The sequence below is a fragment of the Somniosus microcephalus genome, chromosome 1 (assembly GCF_052327205.1).
Source record: "Somniosus microcephalus isolate GS21.2 chromosome 1, FLI_Smic_1.0, whole genome shotgun sequence".
Lineage (NCBI taxonomy): Eukaryota > Metazoa > Chordata > Chondrichthyes > Squaliformes > Somniosidae > Somniosus > Somniosus microcephalus.
The window spans coordinates 59,105,725-59,124,541 of record NC_140987.1 but is presented as its reverse complement, the minus strand read 5'-3'; the positions used below and the strand labels follow the sequence as shown (position 1 = coordinate 59,124,541).

Below are 18,817 nucleotides of genomic sequence, written 5' to 3'. Positions count from 1 at the left end.
AGGAAACAATAAAAGAAAAAAAAACTTGCATTTATTTAGCGGCTTTCACACCCTTGGGACGTCTCAAAGCACTTCACAGCCAAAGAATTACTTTAGAAGTGTAGTCCCTATTGTTTTGTAGACCAGCACAGTAACTGTCTTACCAACAGCAATAAGAACAATTAATGATCAGTTCATCTGTTTTCATTGTGGCTTTTATTTTGAACTCAAAGCTATTCAAGAAAAGAAAGGGTCTAGAGACTGTTTTTTCATGCAGAGACTAAATCATACAGACTCAAGTATACCTTTTGGAATTACTGTTGACTGAGGGATAAATGTTGGCCAGGACATTAGGACTTGTTGAATTGACCCGGTTTCGGTGGAGCTGGATTTATGTAGCTACACTCCATTTGAGTTTAAAGTCACTCAGGTTGCTTGTGCTGATCTTCCCAGATACCTCTCTCTCCTTTGGGAGCCAGACAAATACAGAAAGGAGCATTGAGTAGAAGTTCAAATAATCATAGAAGAAGGCTCACCTTCTCAAGGGCAACTAGAGGTGTACAATAAATGCTGGTCTTCCGAGCGAAACCCATGTCCCGAGAGGGAATAAAAAATCAAATTCCTGGCTCCAAACACTGTTCTAAGAAAGCAAGCCATCCATAATAAAATACTTTTGTGCCAAATAGTAATTGTGAGTGGTTCTAAAGTGCTTCCATATTGGTGCCAAGGATAACATCAACTTGGGTCTGGGAGGGTGTCAATGTGCCCAAAAAAATCCACCGTTCAGAATACTTGGCAGAGGATTTTGTCTGTGAGAAAACTATCAACACTGACCTTTTTCTAAAGAATGTAGGGTTTCCCTTTAAGATGATTATTACCAATCATTTGATTTTTAGGTGTTAAGATGATCATTTACATCTAATTGCTGTATTCGTTTTCATTATCCATTTGCAGTAAATTCTCAAAAAGTGCATAACCAGTGTCAGAATAATCAGAGTGCACCACATGTGCCAAGTTTCTGCCACCTCTGCCAATGCACGGCATCAATTTCCAAACCCACTGGAATATCAAATACCCGGTCCCTGGTTCTGAAGAGATCCTAAGAGTCTAATCTATAGCTTCTTTTGTGAGCATTTGTTTAACAGTCAGCGACTTTCTTTTCAGATACAGTTCCTGAGGACTTCCAGGAGTTCCGGGCACAGCAGTTGTAGCCAGTTCTTTGTCAATGGAAAGACTGTAGAGGAGAAATCCACGTGGAGTTAGTCCTGAATATCTGGGGGGAGAAAAACAGCTATGAAAAAAAGAAATATGTTTTACAAGTAATGTAAACAAAGTTTATGTCACAGAGCGGGACTGTCTCTGAGGCAGCCAGGTTGGGCACTTATAAAAAATTCCAATAAAACATTTTAAGAAGCCATGTTTATTCTCATTTTCTGATATTTTTCTTTAGTTTAACACTATAACAGCAGAAACTTGGTAATAACTTTCAAAAATGTTAATCATTAAATCAACTGTTAATGACAGTATTTATTTATTGTTATGATGAAGCAAAGCAGTTTTTGCTCCATAATATGTAACACTGTATAAAACGTCTATTTTCTCTTTTCCTATTTGTTCTCGGATGTGGGTGACATTGACAAGGCTGCATTTACTGCCCATCTCTGTTATATCTGAACTTTTGAAAATGACACTGCCTTGTACCCCCGGTCTGCTGCTGGCAGAAGCAAGATAAAGCAGCACCTTAACTCTGAAGAAAATTCTACAGAATAGGAATTCTCCAGTTCAATCCCATGTCCTACTAATTTGCTGGCCTTAGCCAGGACGCCAGCAGAAGCACTTCAGGATTCCCAGGATAGGGAGGAGACAAAACAGCCAAGGTTCCAACCCCTGGTCCCTAAGAATAGCAGCTATGTGTAAAAGTATGGCAGAGGCTCATTCACATTCAGAATGTTAAAGTATCTCCCCAGCGGCTCAGTTGGTAAATACACTTTCCTGGGAAAGCTGAACCAAACAGGACAATCTTCGGTTTGTGCTGAGTTGGCTGATGCAACGGATTTTTAAAAAACTTTTAATGTGGAGCTGGGAGGAATAGGAGCGCTCCGCCCGGCTCCACAGTACTTCCGATAGCTGCTCCTGGCCACGATCAGACACCTGCTGCCGTCCTTCACCCCCCACCCTCAGCAAGGGAGCTACCAGAGGGTCGCTGTTGGTGAGGCAAGTGGCCTCAAATTCAATCCTGCCAGCAGCTTGCCCGGAATATTTAAATAAGGCCCGAGTCACAATTTCAGGCCGGCCTCAGACCTCTCAGATCGGGCGCGCGCTGCTCACACAGCACCTGGTCTCAGCCCAGAAGCAGGCCCTGACTAATTAAAAAGTAACCATGAAGCTGTCGGATTGTCGTACAATCACACTGGTTTTAGTCCTTTAGGGAATAAAACCTGCCATCCTTACCAGGTCTGGCCTCTACATGTGACTCCTGTTTCACACTAATGTGGATGACTCTTAACTGCCCTATAAGTGGCCTAGCAAGCCACTCAGTTGTATCAAACTGCTCAAGAAGAAGGTCCACCACCTTCAGGGCAGCTAGGGATGGGCAGTAAATGTCGGCCTTGCTAGAAATGCCTATATCCCGAGAATGAATATTTTTAAAATGTTAAAGTTATGCATTGCCATATGGAATAACAAAAATTACAGTGACTGTACTATCAGTAACCTTAATATAAAATTCTATCTGATATTGTATGAAGTTTCTTTTTGGGATCCACGAGCAGTCATTTTGATTTTCAAACATAAAGTTCAACACTGTGTCCTCGAAGAGCAGAGCAGCTGTGAGGGTTGTACATGATAGTTATGTTTAAGCAACACAAAGCGGAACACTTTGAGTACCATGGCAGGTGAATGGCCTTCGAGTGATTCGATGTCAGCATTGCAAATGTGCAGCAAACCTTGTCAGTCAGCCTTCAATGAAAAAACAAAAATGAACAACTGTTCCTTTACATCCTAGGGTCTTGAGGGAAGTGGCGGTAGGGATTGTGGATGCATTGGTAATAATTTTCCAAAACTCCCTGGACTCAGCAAAGGTCCCGGCAGACTGGAAAACTGCTAATGTAACACCCTTATTTAAAAAAGGCAGTAGACAGAAGGCTGGAAACTATAGACCGGTTAGCCTAACATCTGTGGTAGGTAAAATTTTGGAGTCCATTATTAAGGAGACAGTAACAGGACATTTGGATAATCATAATTTAATAGGACAAAGTCAGCATGGTTTTATGAAGGGGAAGTCGTGTTTGACAAATTTGCTGGAGTTCTTTGAGGAAGTAACATATAGGGTGGATAAAGGGGAACCAGTGGACGTAGTGTATTTAGACTTCCAAAAGGCATTTGACAAGGTGCCACACAAAAGATTATTGCTTAAGATAAAAAATCATGGGATTGGGGGTAATATTCTGGCATGGATAGAGGATTGGCTATCTAACAGAAGGCAGAGAGTTGGGATAAATGGTTCATTCTCAGACTGGCAATCAGTAACAAGTGGTGTTCCGCAGGGGTCAGTGCTGGGTCCCCAACTCTTTACAATCTATATTAACGATTTGGAGGAGGGGACCGAGTGTAACATATCAAAGTTTGCAGATGATACTAAGATGGGAGGGAAAGTAGTGAGTGAGGAGGACATAAAAAACCTGCAAGGGGACATAGACAGGCTAAGTAAGTGGGCAGAGATTTGGCAGATGGAATACAATACTGGAAAGTGTGAGGTTATGCACTTTGGCAGGAAAAATCGTAGAGCAAGTTATTATCTTAATGGCAAGAAACTGGAAAGTACTGAAGTACAAAGGGATCTGGGGGTCCTGGTGCACGAAACTCAAAAGGTTAGTATGCAGGTGCAGCAAGTGATTAAGAAGGCCAATGGAATGTTGGCTTTCATTGCTAGGAGGATAGAATATAAAAATAGGGAGGTATTGCTTCAGTTGTACAAGGTATTGGTGAGACCGTACCTGGAATACTACGTACAGTTTTGGTGTCCATACTTAAGAAAGGACATACTTGCTCTCAAGTCAGTACAAAGAAGGTTCACTCGGTTAATCCCGGGGATGAGGGGATGGACATATGAGGAGAGGTTGAGTAGATTGGGACTCTACTCATTGGAGTTCAGAAGAATGAGAGGCGATCTTACTGAAACATATAAGATTGTGAAGGGGTTGGATCGGGTGGATGCGGGGAGGATGTTCCCGATGATGGGTGAAACTAGAACTAGGGGGCATAGTCTTAGAATAAGGGGCTGCTCTTTCAAAACTGAGATGAGGAGGAACTACTTCACTCAGAGGGTGGTAGGTCCATGGAATATGATGCCCCAAAAAGCTGTAGAAGCTACATCATTACATAAATTTAAAACAGAAATAGACAGTTTCCTAGAAGTAAAGGGAATTAAGGGTTACGGGGAGCGGGCAGGAATTTGGACATGAGTCTAGGTTCGGATCGGTCATGGTCCTGTGGGTAGCGGAGCGGGCCCAGGGGCCGTGTAGCCTGATCCTGCTCCTATTTCGTGTGTCTAATTCTGTTAGATTCAGGAGCTGGTTCTGTGATAGTAGATTGGCGGTTAGGATCAGATCAGCCATGATCTTATTGAATGGCGGAGCAGGCTCGAGGGGCCGATTGGCCTACTCCTGCTCCTATTTCTTATGTTCTTATGTAACCAGAACCTGAGATATTACATCCATTGCCACTGTAAAAGAATGCAGTGGGTTTGATATTGTGGGCAATTATGGGGTTATGAGGGGCATATTTCCTTTTTTCACAACGAAAGAGTTAATTGCTACCATAATAAAATAAAATCCAAGTTAAGATGGCAGGTACATTCAATTTTACTGCTGAAGTGCCCATGTAATCTCAATCCATTAGTGATAACAAAAGAAAAATGATCAATTGGAAATGTATGGGTTAATAAATGAAGGTCAGAACGGATTTGTTAAAGGTAAAGCCTGTTTGACTAATTTGATTGAGTTCTTTGAAGTAACAGAGAGAGTTGATGAGGGTAGTGCAGTGGATGTTGTGTATGTGGACTTTCAAAAGGCTTTTGACAAAATACTACATAATAGACTTCTTAGCAAAATTAATGCCCATGGGATTAAAGGGGCAGTGGCAGTATGGATATGAAATTGGCTAAGGGACAGAAAACAGAGAGTAGCAGTGAACGGTTGTTTAAAAGACTGGAGGGAAGTGCACAGTGGTGTTCTCCAGGGGTCGGTATTAGGGCCACAGCTCTTTTTGATATATATTAATGACCTGGACTTGGGTATACAGGGCTTAATTTCAAAGTTTGCAGATGACACGAAACTCGGAAATGCAGTAAACAGTGAGGAGGATAGTAACAGACTTCAGGAAGACATGGACAGACTGGTGGAATGGGCGGACACATGGCGGATAAAATTCAACACAGAGAAGTGTGAAGTGATACATTTTGGTAGGAAGAATGAGGAGAGGCAATATAAACTAAATGGTACAATTTTAAATGGGATGCAGGAACAAAGAGACCTGGGAGTGTATGTACACAAATCTTTGAAGGTGACAGGACAAGTTGAGCAGGCTGTTAAGAAAGCATATGGGATCCTTGGCTTTATTAATAGAGGCAGAGAGTACAAAAGCAAGGAAGTTATGCTAAACCTTTGTAAATCACTGGTTAGGCCCCACGCTTTAGAAAGGATGCTAAGGCCTTAGACAGTGTGCAGAGAGATTTACTAGAATGGTACCAGGGATGAGGGACTTCAGTTATGTGGAGAGACTGGAGAAGCTGGGGTTGTTCTCCTTAGAGCATAGAACGTTAAGAGGAGGTTTGTTCAAAATCATGAAGGTATTTGATAGAGTAAATAAGGAGAAACTGTTTCCAGTGGCAGAAGGGTCACCAGAGGACACAGATTTAAGGTGATTGGCAAAAGAACCAGAGGCGACATGAAGAAACATTTTTTTGCCCAGCGAGTTGTGATCTGGAATGCACTGCCTGAAAGGGTGGTGGAAGCAGATTCAGTCTCAACTTTCAAAAGGGAATTGGATAAATACTTGAAGAAAAAAACTTGCAGGGCTATGGGGCAAGTGTGGGGGAGTGGGATTACTTGGATAGCTCTACCAAAGAGCCGGCACAGGCACAATGGGCCGAAATGGCCTCCTTCTGTGCTGTATTATTCTATGATTCCATGAATTGCAATGTATCTGTAATAATGCTCCTTTGACACTTCCCAAGTACATAGGTTGTCATTTAACCAATAGAAAGCACAAATCTCTCAACCATCTAGTCTTGAGTGTAGAACGTTTTGTAAAAATGGCATATTGAAGATGCTGAAAAGCCTGTTTCATGGACTGGGACCATTGAGGTCCTTTTTGATAGTGTAGTTGGATTATGTACTGAACATTTTAGGTAGATTTACGGGGGGGGGAGAGGTGGCCGCAAACTTGTACCTGATTCAAAGAGCATGGCAGCAGGTAGCGGACCACCTCAACTTGGAGTCATCCATTATTAGGACCTGAGAGGAGATCCAGAAGAAGTTCCACAACTTGAAAAATAACACCGAAGTAAAACAAAGATATAATTCTGTTTAGAGGTGAAAGACATATATGGGTATGAAGGCATTTATAGGGTATGTTTTTAACTATGACCTGTTAAAGATATCAAGAAGATACTCACACAGTCACATTAATGAATGTAATGTCAGGAGGCATAGGCCTCTGTCTTAAAATGGAGATGAAGGACATTTATAGGGTATATTAAGCAAGAGGTGCAATAGTCAGTAGCCCATCCCAGGTAAATACTTTGATAGTACATAAGCAGCCCTCATAACACAATTAATTGGGAGGAAAGTTATGGAAGGCACTGGTTCTCAAGAGGTTGAAGGGAGAATGGACCATCTAGTGTGTACCGTGTTAATCATATATTTTATAATATGCAGTATGGGGCCAATAATATAATGCCAGACACCCATCCCTGGAAATTCAATTGTGGAGGCCTGAGGCCTATAATGCACCTGAGGCAACCAGCTTGCCGCAATGAGGAAAGCAAGTGAAAAAGGGATGGGAACCTGCACACAAGCTGTGTGTTAGACTACTTAAACTTATCAGTTTTAATATCAATAATGCAACTGACCAATGATGTGGCTGGAGTGCCTGAGCAGTGCACCCGGTGCACAGACCCCATTTGAAATGGGCTCTGAAAAGTAGGCTGCCATTACATTTTTCAAAAATTTGGGCACCACTTGCCTTCAAGTTGGCTTTGAGGAATAGAGAAGTACAGGAGCAGTCCCATGACAGTAATGTCAGTGGCAGTTCCAGGCCACCTTTTTGTCCTGTGCAAGTGGCTGCAGGCAGCAGCTCAGGAAGCAATCAATGTCCAGCCAATACAGCACAGCACACTTCTGCCACTGTTGCAGATACATCACAGTTAGTTGCAAGTACAGGTAGTGGGCCTTCAGTTACCTCCTTAGTGATTTGCATTTTTTAATTCATTCACAGGATGTGGGTGTCACTGGCAGGGCCAGCATGTATTGCCCACCCCAAATTGAACGAGAGAAGGTGGTGGTGAGCTGCCTTCTTGAACCGCTGCAATCTGTGCGGTGAAGGTACTCCCACAGTGCTGTTAGTAGGGAGTTCCAGGATTTTGATCCAGCGATGATGAAGGAACGGCGATATATTTCCAAGTCAGAATGGTGTGTAACTTGGAGGGGAACTTGGAGGTGTGGTGTTCCCATGCGCCTGCTGCCCTTGTCCTTCTAGGTGGTAAAGGTCGCGAGTTTGGGAGGTGCTGTCGAAGAAGCCTTGGTGAATTGCTGCAGTGCATCTTGTAGATGGTACACACTGCAGCCACGGTACGCCGGTGGTGGAGGGAGTGAATGTGAAGGTGGTGGATGGGGTGCCAATCAAGTAGGCTGCTTTGTCCTGGATGGTGTTGAGCTTCTTGAGTGCTGTTGGAGCTGTATTCATCCAGGCAAGTGAAGAGTATTCCATCACACTCCTGACATCTGCCTTGTAGATGGTGGAAAGGCCTCGGGGAGTCAGGAGGTGAGTCTTCAGCCAATTCAATTCACTCCACGTGATATCAAGAAACGGCCGAGTGCACTGGATACAGCAAAGGCTGTGGGCCCTGACAACATCCCGGCTGTCGTGCTAAAGATTTGTGCTCCAGAACTAGCTGCGCCTCTAGCCAAGCTGTTCCAGTACAGCTGTAACACTGGCAACTATCCGACAATTTGGAAAACTGTCCAGGTATGTCCTGTACACAAAAAGCAGGACAAATCTAATCTGGCCAATTATCACCCCATCAGTCTACTGTCAATCATCAGTAAAGTGATGGAAGGTGTCATCGACAGTGCTATCAAGCGGCACTTACCAATAACCTGCTCACCGATGCCCAGTTTGGGTTCCGCCAAGACTACTCGGCTCCAGACCTCATTACAGCTTTGGTCCAAACATGGACAAAAGAGCTGAATTCCAGAAGTGAGGTGAGAGTGACTGCCCTTTGTAATGATCAATAACATGTCATTCTATAGTGGACACTAGGTGGAGCCGTAGAGCTGTGTAGAGCTGTATATAAGACTACACTACCCAGCTGTATATATATTAAGACTACATTACCCATGAGGCACTAGGCTACCCACAAGGCAGCAGTCAAGATGGCAGCCTGCACACAGGAGCACACATGCTGCATCTCTACAGATACTGTACCTAGAGAACATGTACTGAATAAATGACTAGCTAGAAGCTATCTGTGTTCATAATAAGAATGTCTAGTTATTAATGAACATAAGACCCTTGACATCAAGGCAGCATTTGACAGAGTGTGGCATCAAGGAGCCCTAGTGAAATTGAAGTCAATGGGAATCGGGGGGGAAAACTCTCCACTGGCTGGAGTCATACCTAGCACAAAGGAAGATGGTTGTGGTGGTTAGAGGTCAATCATCACAGCCCCAGAACATCGCTGCAGGAGTTCCTCAGGGCAGTGTCCTAGGCCCAACCATCTTCAGCTGCTTCATCAATGACCTTCCCTCCATCATAAGGTCAGAAGTGAAGATGTTTGCTGATGACTGCACTGTGTTCAGTGCCATTCGCAACTCCTCAGATAATAAAGCAGTCCATGCCCGCATGCAGCAAGACCTGGACGACTTTCAGACTTGGGCTCATAAGTGGCAGGTAACATTTGCGCCACCCAAGTGCCAGGCAATGACTATCTCCAACAAGCGAGCATCTAACCACCGCCCCTTGACATTCAACGGCATTACCATTGCCGAATCCCCCACCATCAATATCCTGGGGGTAACCATTGACCAGAAACTTAACAGGACCAGCCACATAAATACTGTGGCAACAAGAGCAGGTCAGAAGCTGGGTATTCTGCGGCGAGTGTCTCACCTCCTGACTCCCCAAAGCCTATCCACCATCTACAAGGCACAAGTTAGGAGTGTGATGGAATACTCTCCACTTGCCTGAATGAGTGCAACTCCAACAACACTCAAGAAGCTCGACACCATCCAAGACAAAGCAGCCTGCTTGAAGGGGCGGGTGGGTGGGGTGCTTGGGTTGACGTGCGCTCCTTGCGCTGCTTGCGCTTGGTTTCCGCTTGCTCCCGTCGAAGAGACTCGAGGGGTTCGGCGCCTTCTCGGATGCTTCTTCTCCACTTTGTGCGGTCTTGGGCTAGGGATTCCCAGGTGTCAGTGGGGATGTTGCACTTTTTCAAGGAGGCTTTGGGGGTGTCCTTGAAGCATTTCCTCTGCCTATCTGGGGCTCTCTTGCCATGCCAGAGCTCCGAGTAGAGCGCTTGTTTTGGGAGTCTCGTATCGGGCATGCGGACGATGTGACCCGTCCATCGGAGCTGATCGAGCGTGGTCAAAGTTTCGATGCTGGGGATGTTGGCCTGAGCGAGGACACTGACGTTGGTGCGCCTATCCTGCCAATGGATTTGCAGGATCTTGCGGAGGCAGCATTGGTGGTATCTCTCCAGTGCTTTGAGGTGCCTGCTGTACATGGTCCATGTCTCTGAGGCATACAGCAGGGCGGGTATCACTGCTGCTCTGTAGACCATGAGCTTAGTGCCGGGTTTGAGGTCCTGGTCTTCATACACTCTCTTCCTTAGGCGACCGAAGGCTGCACTGGCACACTGAAGGTGGTGTTGGACTTCGTCATTGATGTCTGCTTTTGTTGACAGTAGGCTCCTGAGGTATGGAAAGTGGTCCACGTTGTCCAAGGCCTTGTCGTGGATTTTGATAATCGGGGGGCACTACTGTGTGGCGGGGGCAGGTTGGTAGAGGACCTTTGTCTTACGGATGTTTAGTGTAAGGGTTCTCGTACGCTTCGGTGAAGGTGTTGACGATGGTTTGGAGTTCGACCTCCGAGTGAGTGCAGACACAAGCGTCGTCTGCATACTGTAATTTGACGACAGAGGATGGAACGACCTTGGATCTGGACTGGAGGCGACGGAGGTTGAACAGTTTCCCGTTTGTTCTGTAAATTAGCTCCACTCCAGCGGGAGCTTACTAAGGGTGAGATGGAGCATTGCAGCAAGGAAGATCGAGAAGAGCGTTGGTGCGATGACACAGCCTTGCTTGACCCCAGTTCGTACGTGAATTGGGTCTGTGGTGGAACCGTTGGTCAGGATCACGGCTTGCATGTCGTCATGAAGCAGACGGAGGATGGTGACAAAATTTTGAGGGCAGTCGAATTTGAGGAGGACACTCCATAATCCCTCACGGTTGACAGTGTTGAAGGCCTTTGTGAGATCAAAGAAGGCCATGAAGGACAAGGGCAGCAGATGCGTGGGAACACCACCACCTCCAAGCTCCCCTCCAAGTCACACACCATTCTGACTTGGAAGTATATCGCCGTTCCTTTGTCGTCACTGGGTCAAAATCCTGGAACTCCCTCCCTAACAGCCCTGTGGGAGTACCTTCACTACACGGACTGCAGCGGTTCAAGAAGGTAGCTCACCACTACCTTCTCAAGGGCAACTAGGGATGGGCAATAAGTGCTGGCCTTGCGATGCCCACACCCCATGAATGACTTTTTTTTAAAGTCACTCGCTGCAGAATACCCAGGCTTGCAGCCACAGTATTTATGTGGCTGGTCCAGTTGACATAGCGACTGATTGCTGTGATTTTTCTTGCAGTTGTCTGGAAGGACCCTGTAGCATAAAAGTTGAGGCTTTTGGTGGTCTTCACTGCCATTGGTAGTGTAGATAGTTGACTGGCCCCTAAAGATCATTGTGGACCAGGTATATCACAGTCTTGTTTCTGAGCCTGGGCCTCGTCGTGTATCAGTCCTCGGTAAGGCTTAGGCAGTTGTGTCCGTTGTGGCAGATCCTGGGATAATTTGTTCTATGCCCTCTAAGCTCCAAAATCATGCTGCTCAAGTATGTAACAATCAGCAATAGCTGCTGCACCCACACTGTGGGGGTGAAAACACCACTATACTATTCCCCTGGCTGGAGAGTCTAGAACCAGGAGTCACAGTCTTGGGGTAAACGGTCGGCCATTTAGGACTGAGATGAGGAGAAATTTCTTCACTCAGAAGGTGGTGAATCTTTGGTATTCTCTACCCCAGAGGGCTGTGGAGGCTCAGTCAATGAGTATAATCAAGGCTGAGATCGATAGATTTTTGGACTCTCAGGGAATAAAGGGATATGGGGATCGGGCAAGAAGGTATAGTTGAGGTTGAAGATCAGTCATGATCTTATTGAATGGTGGATCAGGCTCGAAGGGCCAAATAGCCTACTCCTGCTCCTATTTCTTATGTACTTACTGTAAGCGCCCTGTTGAAATATGAAATCTTACCTTTCCTTCAAACAACTAACTCAGAGATACGACTGATTAATTAACTCACTTTTCCCCCTTGACCATTTCCTTTTTGTGAGATAACTTTCATGAACCCATTTTAGACTGAATGGCAGTGAACATGAAGGAAAAGTCCATTACAGATTGCCACTGCTATTGCTCCACCATTCACTCAAATCTACTTTTCCATTCAACACAAAGGAAAATCCAGCTGTATGATAAACGATAGAACCATTTTCTTCAATAAAGAACCCTATATATAGAATCATGAACAGTATGTTTCATTTTGTGTATTGATTGAAATTCCAGCTAAATCTTTTCTTATAGAATCTTAGAATGGTTACAGCACAGAAGGAGGCCATTCGGCCCGTCGAGCCTGTGCCGGCTCTCTGCAACAGCACTTCAGCTTGTCCCACTCCCCTGCCCTTTCTCCGTAGCCCTGCAAGTTTTTTTCATTCAGGTACTTATCCAGTTCCCTTTTGAAAGCCACAATTGAATCTCCTCCACCATCCTTTCAGGCAGTGCCTTCCAGATCCTAACCACTCGCTGCGTAAAAAAGTTTTTTCTTACGTTGCCTTTGGTTCTTCTGCCAATCACCTTAAATCTGTGTCCTCTTGTTCTCGATCCTTCTAATCAAATCAAATCAACTTTTGTCATTGTTAGTGCACAAGTGCAGTACAACGAAATGTAGGCTTGCGGCTCCCGAGAGTGTACATTTAGATTAAGACATTTAAACTTTCAACATACATTTGGCTTGTAATACATTAACATAAACATAACCATAATAAAGTGCATTGGCAGATGTGCAGGCTTTAGAGTTTATTTGTGAAGTTCAGTAGGATGACAGCCCTGGGAAAGAAGCTGTTCCTAAATCTGGTCGTACGGGTGCGAATGCATCTGTAGTGTCTCCCAGATGGCAGGAGGGTGTACAGACTGTGGCTGGGGTGGGTAGGGTCTTTGATGATGGACCGTGACCTCCGTAAACAGCGTTTCTGGTATATGTGCTCTATGGTCGGTAGCCGGGTGCCGGTAATGCGTTGGGCAGTTTTGACTACCCGCTGCAGGGCTTTCCGGTCATAGTAGCTACAGCTGCCATGCCATACTGTGATACAGTTCGTCAGGATGCTCTCTATTGTGCAGCCGTAAAAGTTAGAGAGGATCAGGGGTGACAGGTTACATCCCTTCAGCCTCCTTAGGAAATATAGGCGCTGCTGGGACCAGGAGAGGTCTTCCGTGATGTGGACTCCAAGGAACTTAAAGCTGTCCACCCTTTCCACCACAGCCCCATTGATGTGGATGGGGGACATTGATGTGCCAATGGGGACAGTTTCTCTCTATATACTCTGTCTAGACCCCTCATGATTTTGAGCACATCTATCAAATCTCCTCTCAACCATCTCTGCTATAAGGAGAACAACCCCAGCTTCTCCAGTCTATCCACGTAACTGACGTCCCTCATCTCTGGAACCATTCTTGTAAATCTTTTCTGCACCCTCTCTAAAGCCTTCACATCCTTCTTAAAGTGCGGTGCCCAGAATTGGACACAATATTCCAGTTGAGGCTGAACCAGTGTTTTATAAAGGTTCATCATCACTACCTTGCTCTTGTTCTCTATGCCTCTATTTATAAAGCCCAGGATCCCGTATGCTTTTTTAACTGCTTTCTCAACCTGTCCTGCCACCTTCAACGATTTGTGCACACATACCCCCAGGTCTCTCTGTTCATCCCATCGAGTTGAGAGCTGGTTTTGGCAGTGCAGTCCGTGGACCAGCACCATTTCCCTGTAATGAGTGCGGCAATTCAAATTTACAGAGATTGGGATAAACATTCACAGGAAATTTATAGGTAAAGCTTTAGAAGGAGAAAATCCATATGTTTTGGTGTCATTTCAGCACACAATCAGAGCAAGTAACATTTTGTGGCAGGAAAATGCGGCAGAAGGTAGTTTTCCACCTGAAAATCGATGCTCCTCAAACGTTCTCATGCTTTTTGACCCTTCCTGTGATCTGTCTGCCGCGTCTCCAGTGACCTCATTTGAAAATATTACAAGGAGGAGCAGTGGTGCTGCAGCTGCCAGCTTTCTGCTTTCGCACTCGAAAAGCACTTGGGGTATCTTAGACTGAGAATACAATGCAGCGGTTTCCAGCATCAGCTGATACAGGCAGTAATGAGGAGTTTCTAAGCCTGAAGAGCGTGGAAAGTTTCACTAGCCATTTCTGCAGCTGGGAACCATTATTTGCAGTAAATGTTTTGCCATTCTGCCCATACAGAACTGGACTTGCATCTCACCGTTTCTAACAGGCACTATTTACTGCAAAGAGAGTCTGAGCACATCTCAGCACTGAAGTCTTCTCGTCTGTTCAACACAGTCCATTTTTGATAGCAGAGCCTGACCGCCTTCTCTCCCACTTTCAAATAAAGGAACATTCCCTCAATCCAGTGCTCATCCTACAGCACAATATACACATCAGCCCTCTTTGCCCCCACATGACCTTACAATAATCATCAACTGATTGAATAAGTCAGCACAAAATAAGTGCACCATTTCCAGTATGATTCTAAACTCCATGAATAACAAAGGACATCATCAGTGCAGATTCTACTTTATCGCAATAAAGTCCAAAGTGAACACAAGCCAACCTACTAACAATGTGCTTTTCCTGGGTGGCTACACAACAACAACAACAACAACTTGCATTTATATAGTGCCTTTAATGTAGTAAAACGTCCCAAGGCACTTCACAGGATCGTTATCAAACACAATTTGACACCGAGCCACATAAGGACATGTTACGGCAGGTGACCAGAAGCTTGGCCAAAGAGGTAGGTTTTAAGGAGGAGAGAGAGGTAAAGAGGCAGAGAGGTTTAGGAAGGGAATTCCAGAGCTTAAGGCCTAGGCAGCTCAAGGCACAGCCTCCAATGGTGGAGCGATTAAAAACGGGGATGTGCAAGAGGCTAGAATTGGAGGAGTGCAGAGATCTCGGAGGGTTGTAGGGCTGGAGGAGGTCACAGAGATAGGAAGGGGCAAGGCCATGGAGAGATTTGAAAACAAGGATAAGGATTTTAAAACTGAGGCATTGCCGGACTGGGAGCCAATGTAGGTCAGCAAGCACAGGGGTGATGGGTGAACAAGACTTGGTGTGTTAGGATACGGGCAGTAGAATGTTGGATGAGCTCCAGTTTATGGAGGGTGGAAGATGGGAGGCCAGCCGGGAAAACATTGGAATAGCCAAGACTAGAGGTAACAAAGACATGGATGAGGATTTCAGCAGCAGATGAGCTGAGGCTATGGTGGAGACAGGCGATGTGGAAGTAGGTGGTCTTGGTGATGGAGCAGATATGTGGTCGGAAGCTCATCTCAGGGTCAAATATGACACCAAGGTTGCGTACAGTCTGCTTCAGCCTCAGACAGTTGCCAGGGAGAGGGATGGAGTTGGTGGCTAGGGAATGGAGTTTGTGGTGGGGACCGGAGACAATGGCGTCAGTCATCCCAATATTTAGTTGGAGGGAATTTCTGTTCATCCGGTACTATATGTCAACAAGCAGTGATACAACCATGTATTTCTTTCACCTGAGAGGTGGGTTGGCTGCTCATGTTTTACAAAAAGTCATGGAACTCGGTGGCCCTCCTCTCATGGACACTTGTTCCTGGCAGGAAGGCACTGCTGGCTACACCTCTGGAGCTTTTTCCTTGGCAACCTGGTGTCACTTCCCATGTTCCACTGGTGTGACACTCTAAGGGGGAAGGCCAGAGGCCTGTCATCTGCTGCTGTCCTGAGAAACGTCAGTATCATGGAAGTGGGCTCCAGCCATCACCATTCCTCAGGGCCTTGGAGCTGTGCCCCCACTCATCAGTAGGATGGTTGGTCTAATGGTAGCAATCAGATCCCGAAAGCTCAGAGAGACAGCAGTATGCATTGTGGCCACCATGGTCTGGAAGCTGGTACACAGGATGCTATTCTCTTCCCTATTGCTACTGGAGCTGCAGTCAGTGCTTTCACGGAGGTAGAGGCGCCGACTGGTCTCTGCCAGCTTCTTATGTGGGTGTCTGCTGCAGATGCCACATTGGGTCCTGCAACTAAGACAAAGCTTCCCTGATGTTGCTGCAAATGAGAGCCGTAGACTGAAGAGCCACACTTGTCAGTTGCCTCAAAGACTGACCTCAGAGCCTTATGTAGTTGTGATGTTCCTCAAACATCCTCCTTTTCTTCGTCGCCTTCTTCATCATCATCCTCCTCAGCATCACATAGACTCCCCTGGCTGGGGAGTCTAGAACCAGGGGTCACAGTCTCAGAATAAGGGGTCAGCCATTTAGGACTGAGATGAGGAGAAATTTCTTTACTCAGAGGGTAGTGAATCTTTGGAATTCTTTACCCCAGAGGGCCGTGGAGGCTCAGTCGTTGAGTATGTTCAAGACAGAGATCGATAGATTTTTGGATATTAAGGGAATCAAGGGATATGGGGATAGTGCAGGGAAGTGGAGTTGAGGTAGAAGATCAGCCATGATCTCATTGAATGATGGAGCAGGCTCGCACTTGCCAAATGGCTGACTCCTGCTCCTATTCCTTATGTTCTTATCACATAGTTCACAAGGAGATATTTATGTTTCTGTTCTTCCTGCATTTCATCATCATCATCTTCCTCCTTCTGTGCTGTAGTGAATCTGCAGGAAAGGAGGGTAGAAGTTAGGAATGGATGACCATTGGGATTAAGGGGACAGAGAAAGAGATGGAACAGAATAGTCTCAATCACCATTATTCACTATTTAAACATTGAGGGTTGGAGTCTCCTCTCACTCTCACTGGCAGGTTTGCGGTGAGGGGGGTCTCCCCCCCCCCCCCTCACCACGTGACTCTGTCCCAACCTGCTCAAGCTTCCATAGAAGGGCCTCATTAATTATGCAGGGTGGGATGGCAGCAGCCGTTGGTCTACTGCCTGAAGGGAGGGAAGTTCAGTTCTACTGCAAAGCAGGAAGAATGTTTAATGGCCTCACAATGATTTGAGATGACAGGTAGCATGTGCAGGCAGTAAAGGTGGCTTTTATGTATTTGGTTGAGATGATGGAGATGTGGGAGGACTCCACTACATCCATCTAGAACATTTGACATACAGAACACCCTGAAGAGAATGGAAATCATGGGGATTTCTATGGAAACAAGGCACCAGGATGAGGTTCGCTGGCCATTAGTGGCTTTTTTAGTGTCAGGTACCATTGCTTCAATAGATAGAGCGTCAACCCAAACACACACATTCACAGGGCTTCCAAGATTTGATTGAGACTATTCAATCGGTAATGAAACTGAGCAGTAGCACATCCGAGCATATGTCCAGCCCCAATGGGCTGAAAGGAGTGTTAACAGATGTTGCTGTCTATCATGATAATGACAATGCACTTACGTTTTTATGGCCACCTCCAATGCCAGAAGCTGCAGGTGCTTCAGATTCTTGCTGGACTGTAATGCAGGACTCCCGCAGATTTCTCCAGGTACCTAAAACATGACTTCAAAATGCCTATCGTTTGATCTAATAAAATTCTTACGGTCCTGTAACAAGCAGGTTAAACAGACTGGCTTGAAATGTGCTAATGTACTGATACTATTGATTTTTCTTTATATTGTAGTAATGTTAGCTTTTAGAAGTTGTTTGTTAAATAGAGAAGTATGATATAATTCTAAAGAAGTTATCACCTGCTTAAAGAAATGAATTCATTGGAGACGCACCATTGCATACTGATTCCTAAGCTTTGCGGAGATTGTGATCACTGATAATGGGTGCAGGGATAACAGTTAGTCCTGCAAAAGGAAAACATCTAGGCCTAGAAATTCGATTAAGCCCGAAAACAGGCGGTGCCACCGCGGGCCAAGATTAACGGCTGCCTGTAAAAAGAGCGCGGGCAGCACCGGTAGTTTGGTGCAGCCCGCTGATTTAAAGGAGCGCAGCACAGAATTTCCTGTGCAACGAGCTCTTTCCGGCGGTAACATCAGCAGGAGGCCGAAGGTCACGTCTAAAGGCTCGGTGCGGTGATCTTGGGCAGACACCTATTGACAGTGCTGTTTGGGATAATTTGGTGGCGGTTCCTGGGTTTTGCTGGGTCAGGGGGTATCGAGTCCGCTGATGGCCCTGTAGGGTTGGAACGTTGTCTGTTGTGGCACATTAGGAGGCATTTGTTTGTCCACAGCTTTTACTTTCTCGGACATTTCTCTGGGTCTAGTGTGGGGTCCACAAATGGGTACCAGACTGCCTGGTACTCCCACCTGCACTGGCTGCCATAGGTCGACAGATGTTTCACCCAGATGTTTGCTGTGTGGAGGTTTGTGCTCCACCCTAGTGCTGGAGGGGGAGGGGGCTGGGGATGGGGATGCACCGTCTTGTAGCTCGCAGTGTCAGTGCACTAGCCTGCATATCGCACAGGGGATTCACTCCCTGGTGAGTGGCTCTTAAAGCACAGGCTCAGATCTGGAGGAACTGTGACTACAAACACCACATACAGACTGTGGCACAGATGTCCTTAAACCGTTGCATGAGAAATCAATTGAAATCAATTTAAAAGAAAGGGAAACATGATCCTCTTGGTCAGGAGTTTACTGATGTAAATCGTGTAGAAGAATTCAATTACATTTTTAACAGCAGACTTTTGAAGAACTCTTGGTGAGAATATAGTGTTGAGCCTTTTAAAAACAGACTTCAAAACTTTGCGTATTACTAAACTAGAAAACCCAATTTATAAAATTTAAGGAAATGCAGCTTTGTTTTTTTTCCCCTGAGGTTCTTACAATTGTAGCACAGTATAATTTATTTTAATAATATTTAACTCCTGTAACGTTTGACTGACCAGGGGGGAGATTTTCTGCATCTCGTTGGAAGCAGTTTTCACTCCAATTACACAGTCTGAGCTCTCCATAGTTACCAGTTACCTGAGCAGCTGTTTACTGTACAGTTTATTGTTCACCGCCACTTTCTTCCGGCTCTACATGCTGTCAACGGCTGCACGCACGGGCATGCTTTGGAGAGGGCGGGAAGAGGAGCGGCAACAT

General features: G+C 45.6%; 2 protein-coding genes across 2 annotated transcripts in view; one reads left to right on the top strand and one right to left on the bottom strand.

The window, feature by feature from the left end:
- Positions 1–2,719, top strand: part of thbs4a (thrombospondin 4a) — a 127,377-nt gene extending 124,658 nt beyond the window's left edge. The window contains exon 22 of the mRNA XM_085982019.1: positions 1,144–2,719. Within this exon, the coding sequence (XP_085838145.1) occupies positions 1,144–1,190 (47 nt within the window). The 3' untranslated portion in view covers positions 1,191–2,719. The remainder of the gene's footprint in view (positions 1–1,143) is intronic.
- The window catches only part of serinc5 (serine incorporator 5), a 126,825-nt gene continuing 108,022 nt past the window's right edge, over positions 15–18,817 (bottom strand). The window contains exon 12 of the mRNA XM_085982034.1: positions 15–1,252. Coding sequence (XP_085838160.1) covers positions 1,087–1,252 — 166 coding nt within the window. The 3' untranslated portion in view covers positions 15–1,086. The remainder of the gene's footprint in view (positions 1,253–18,817) is intronic.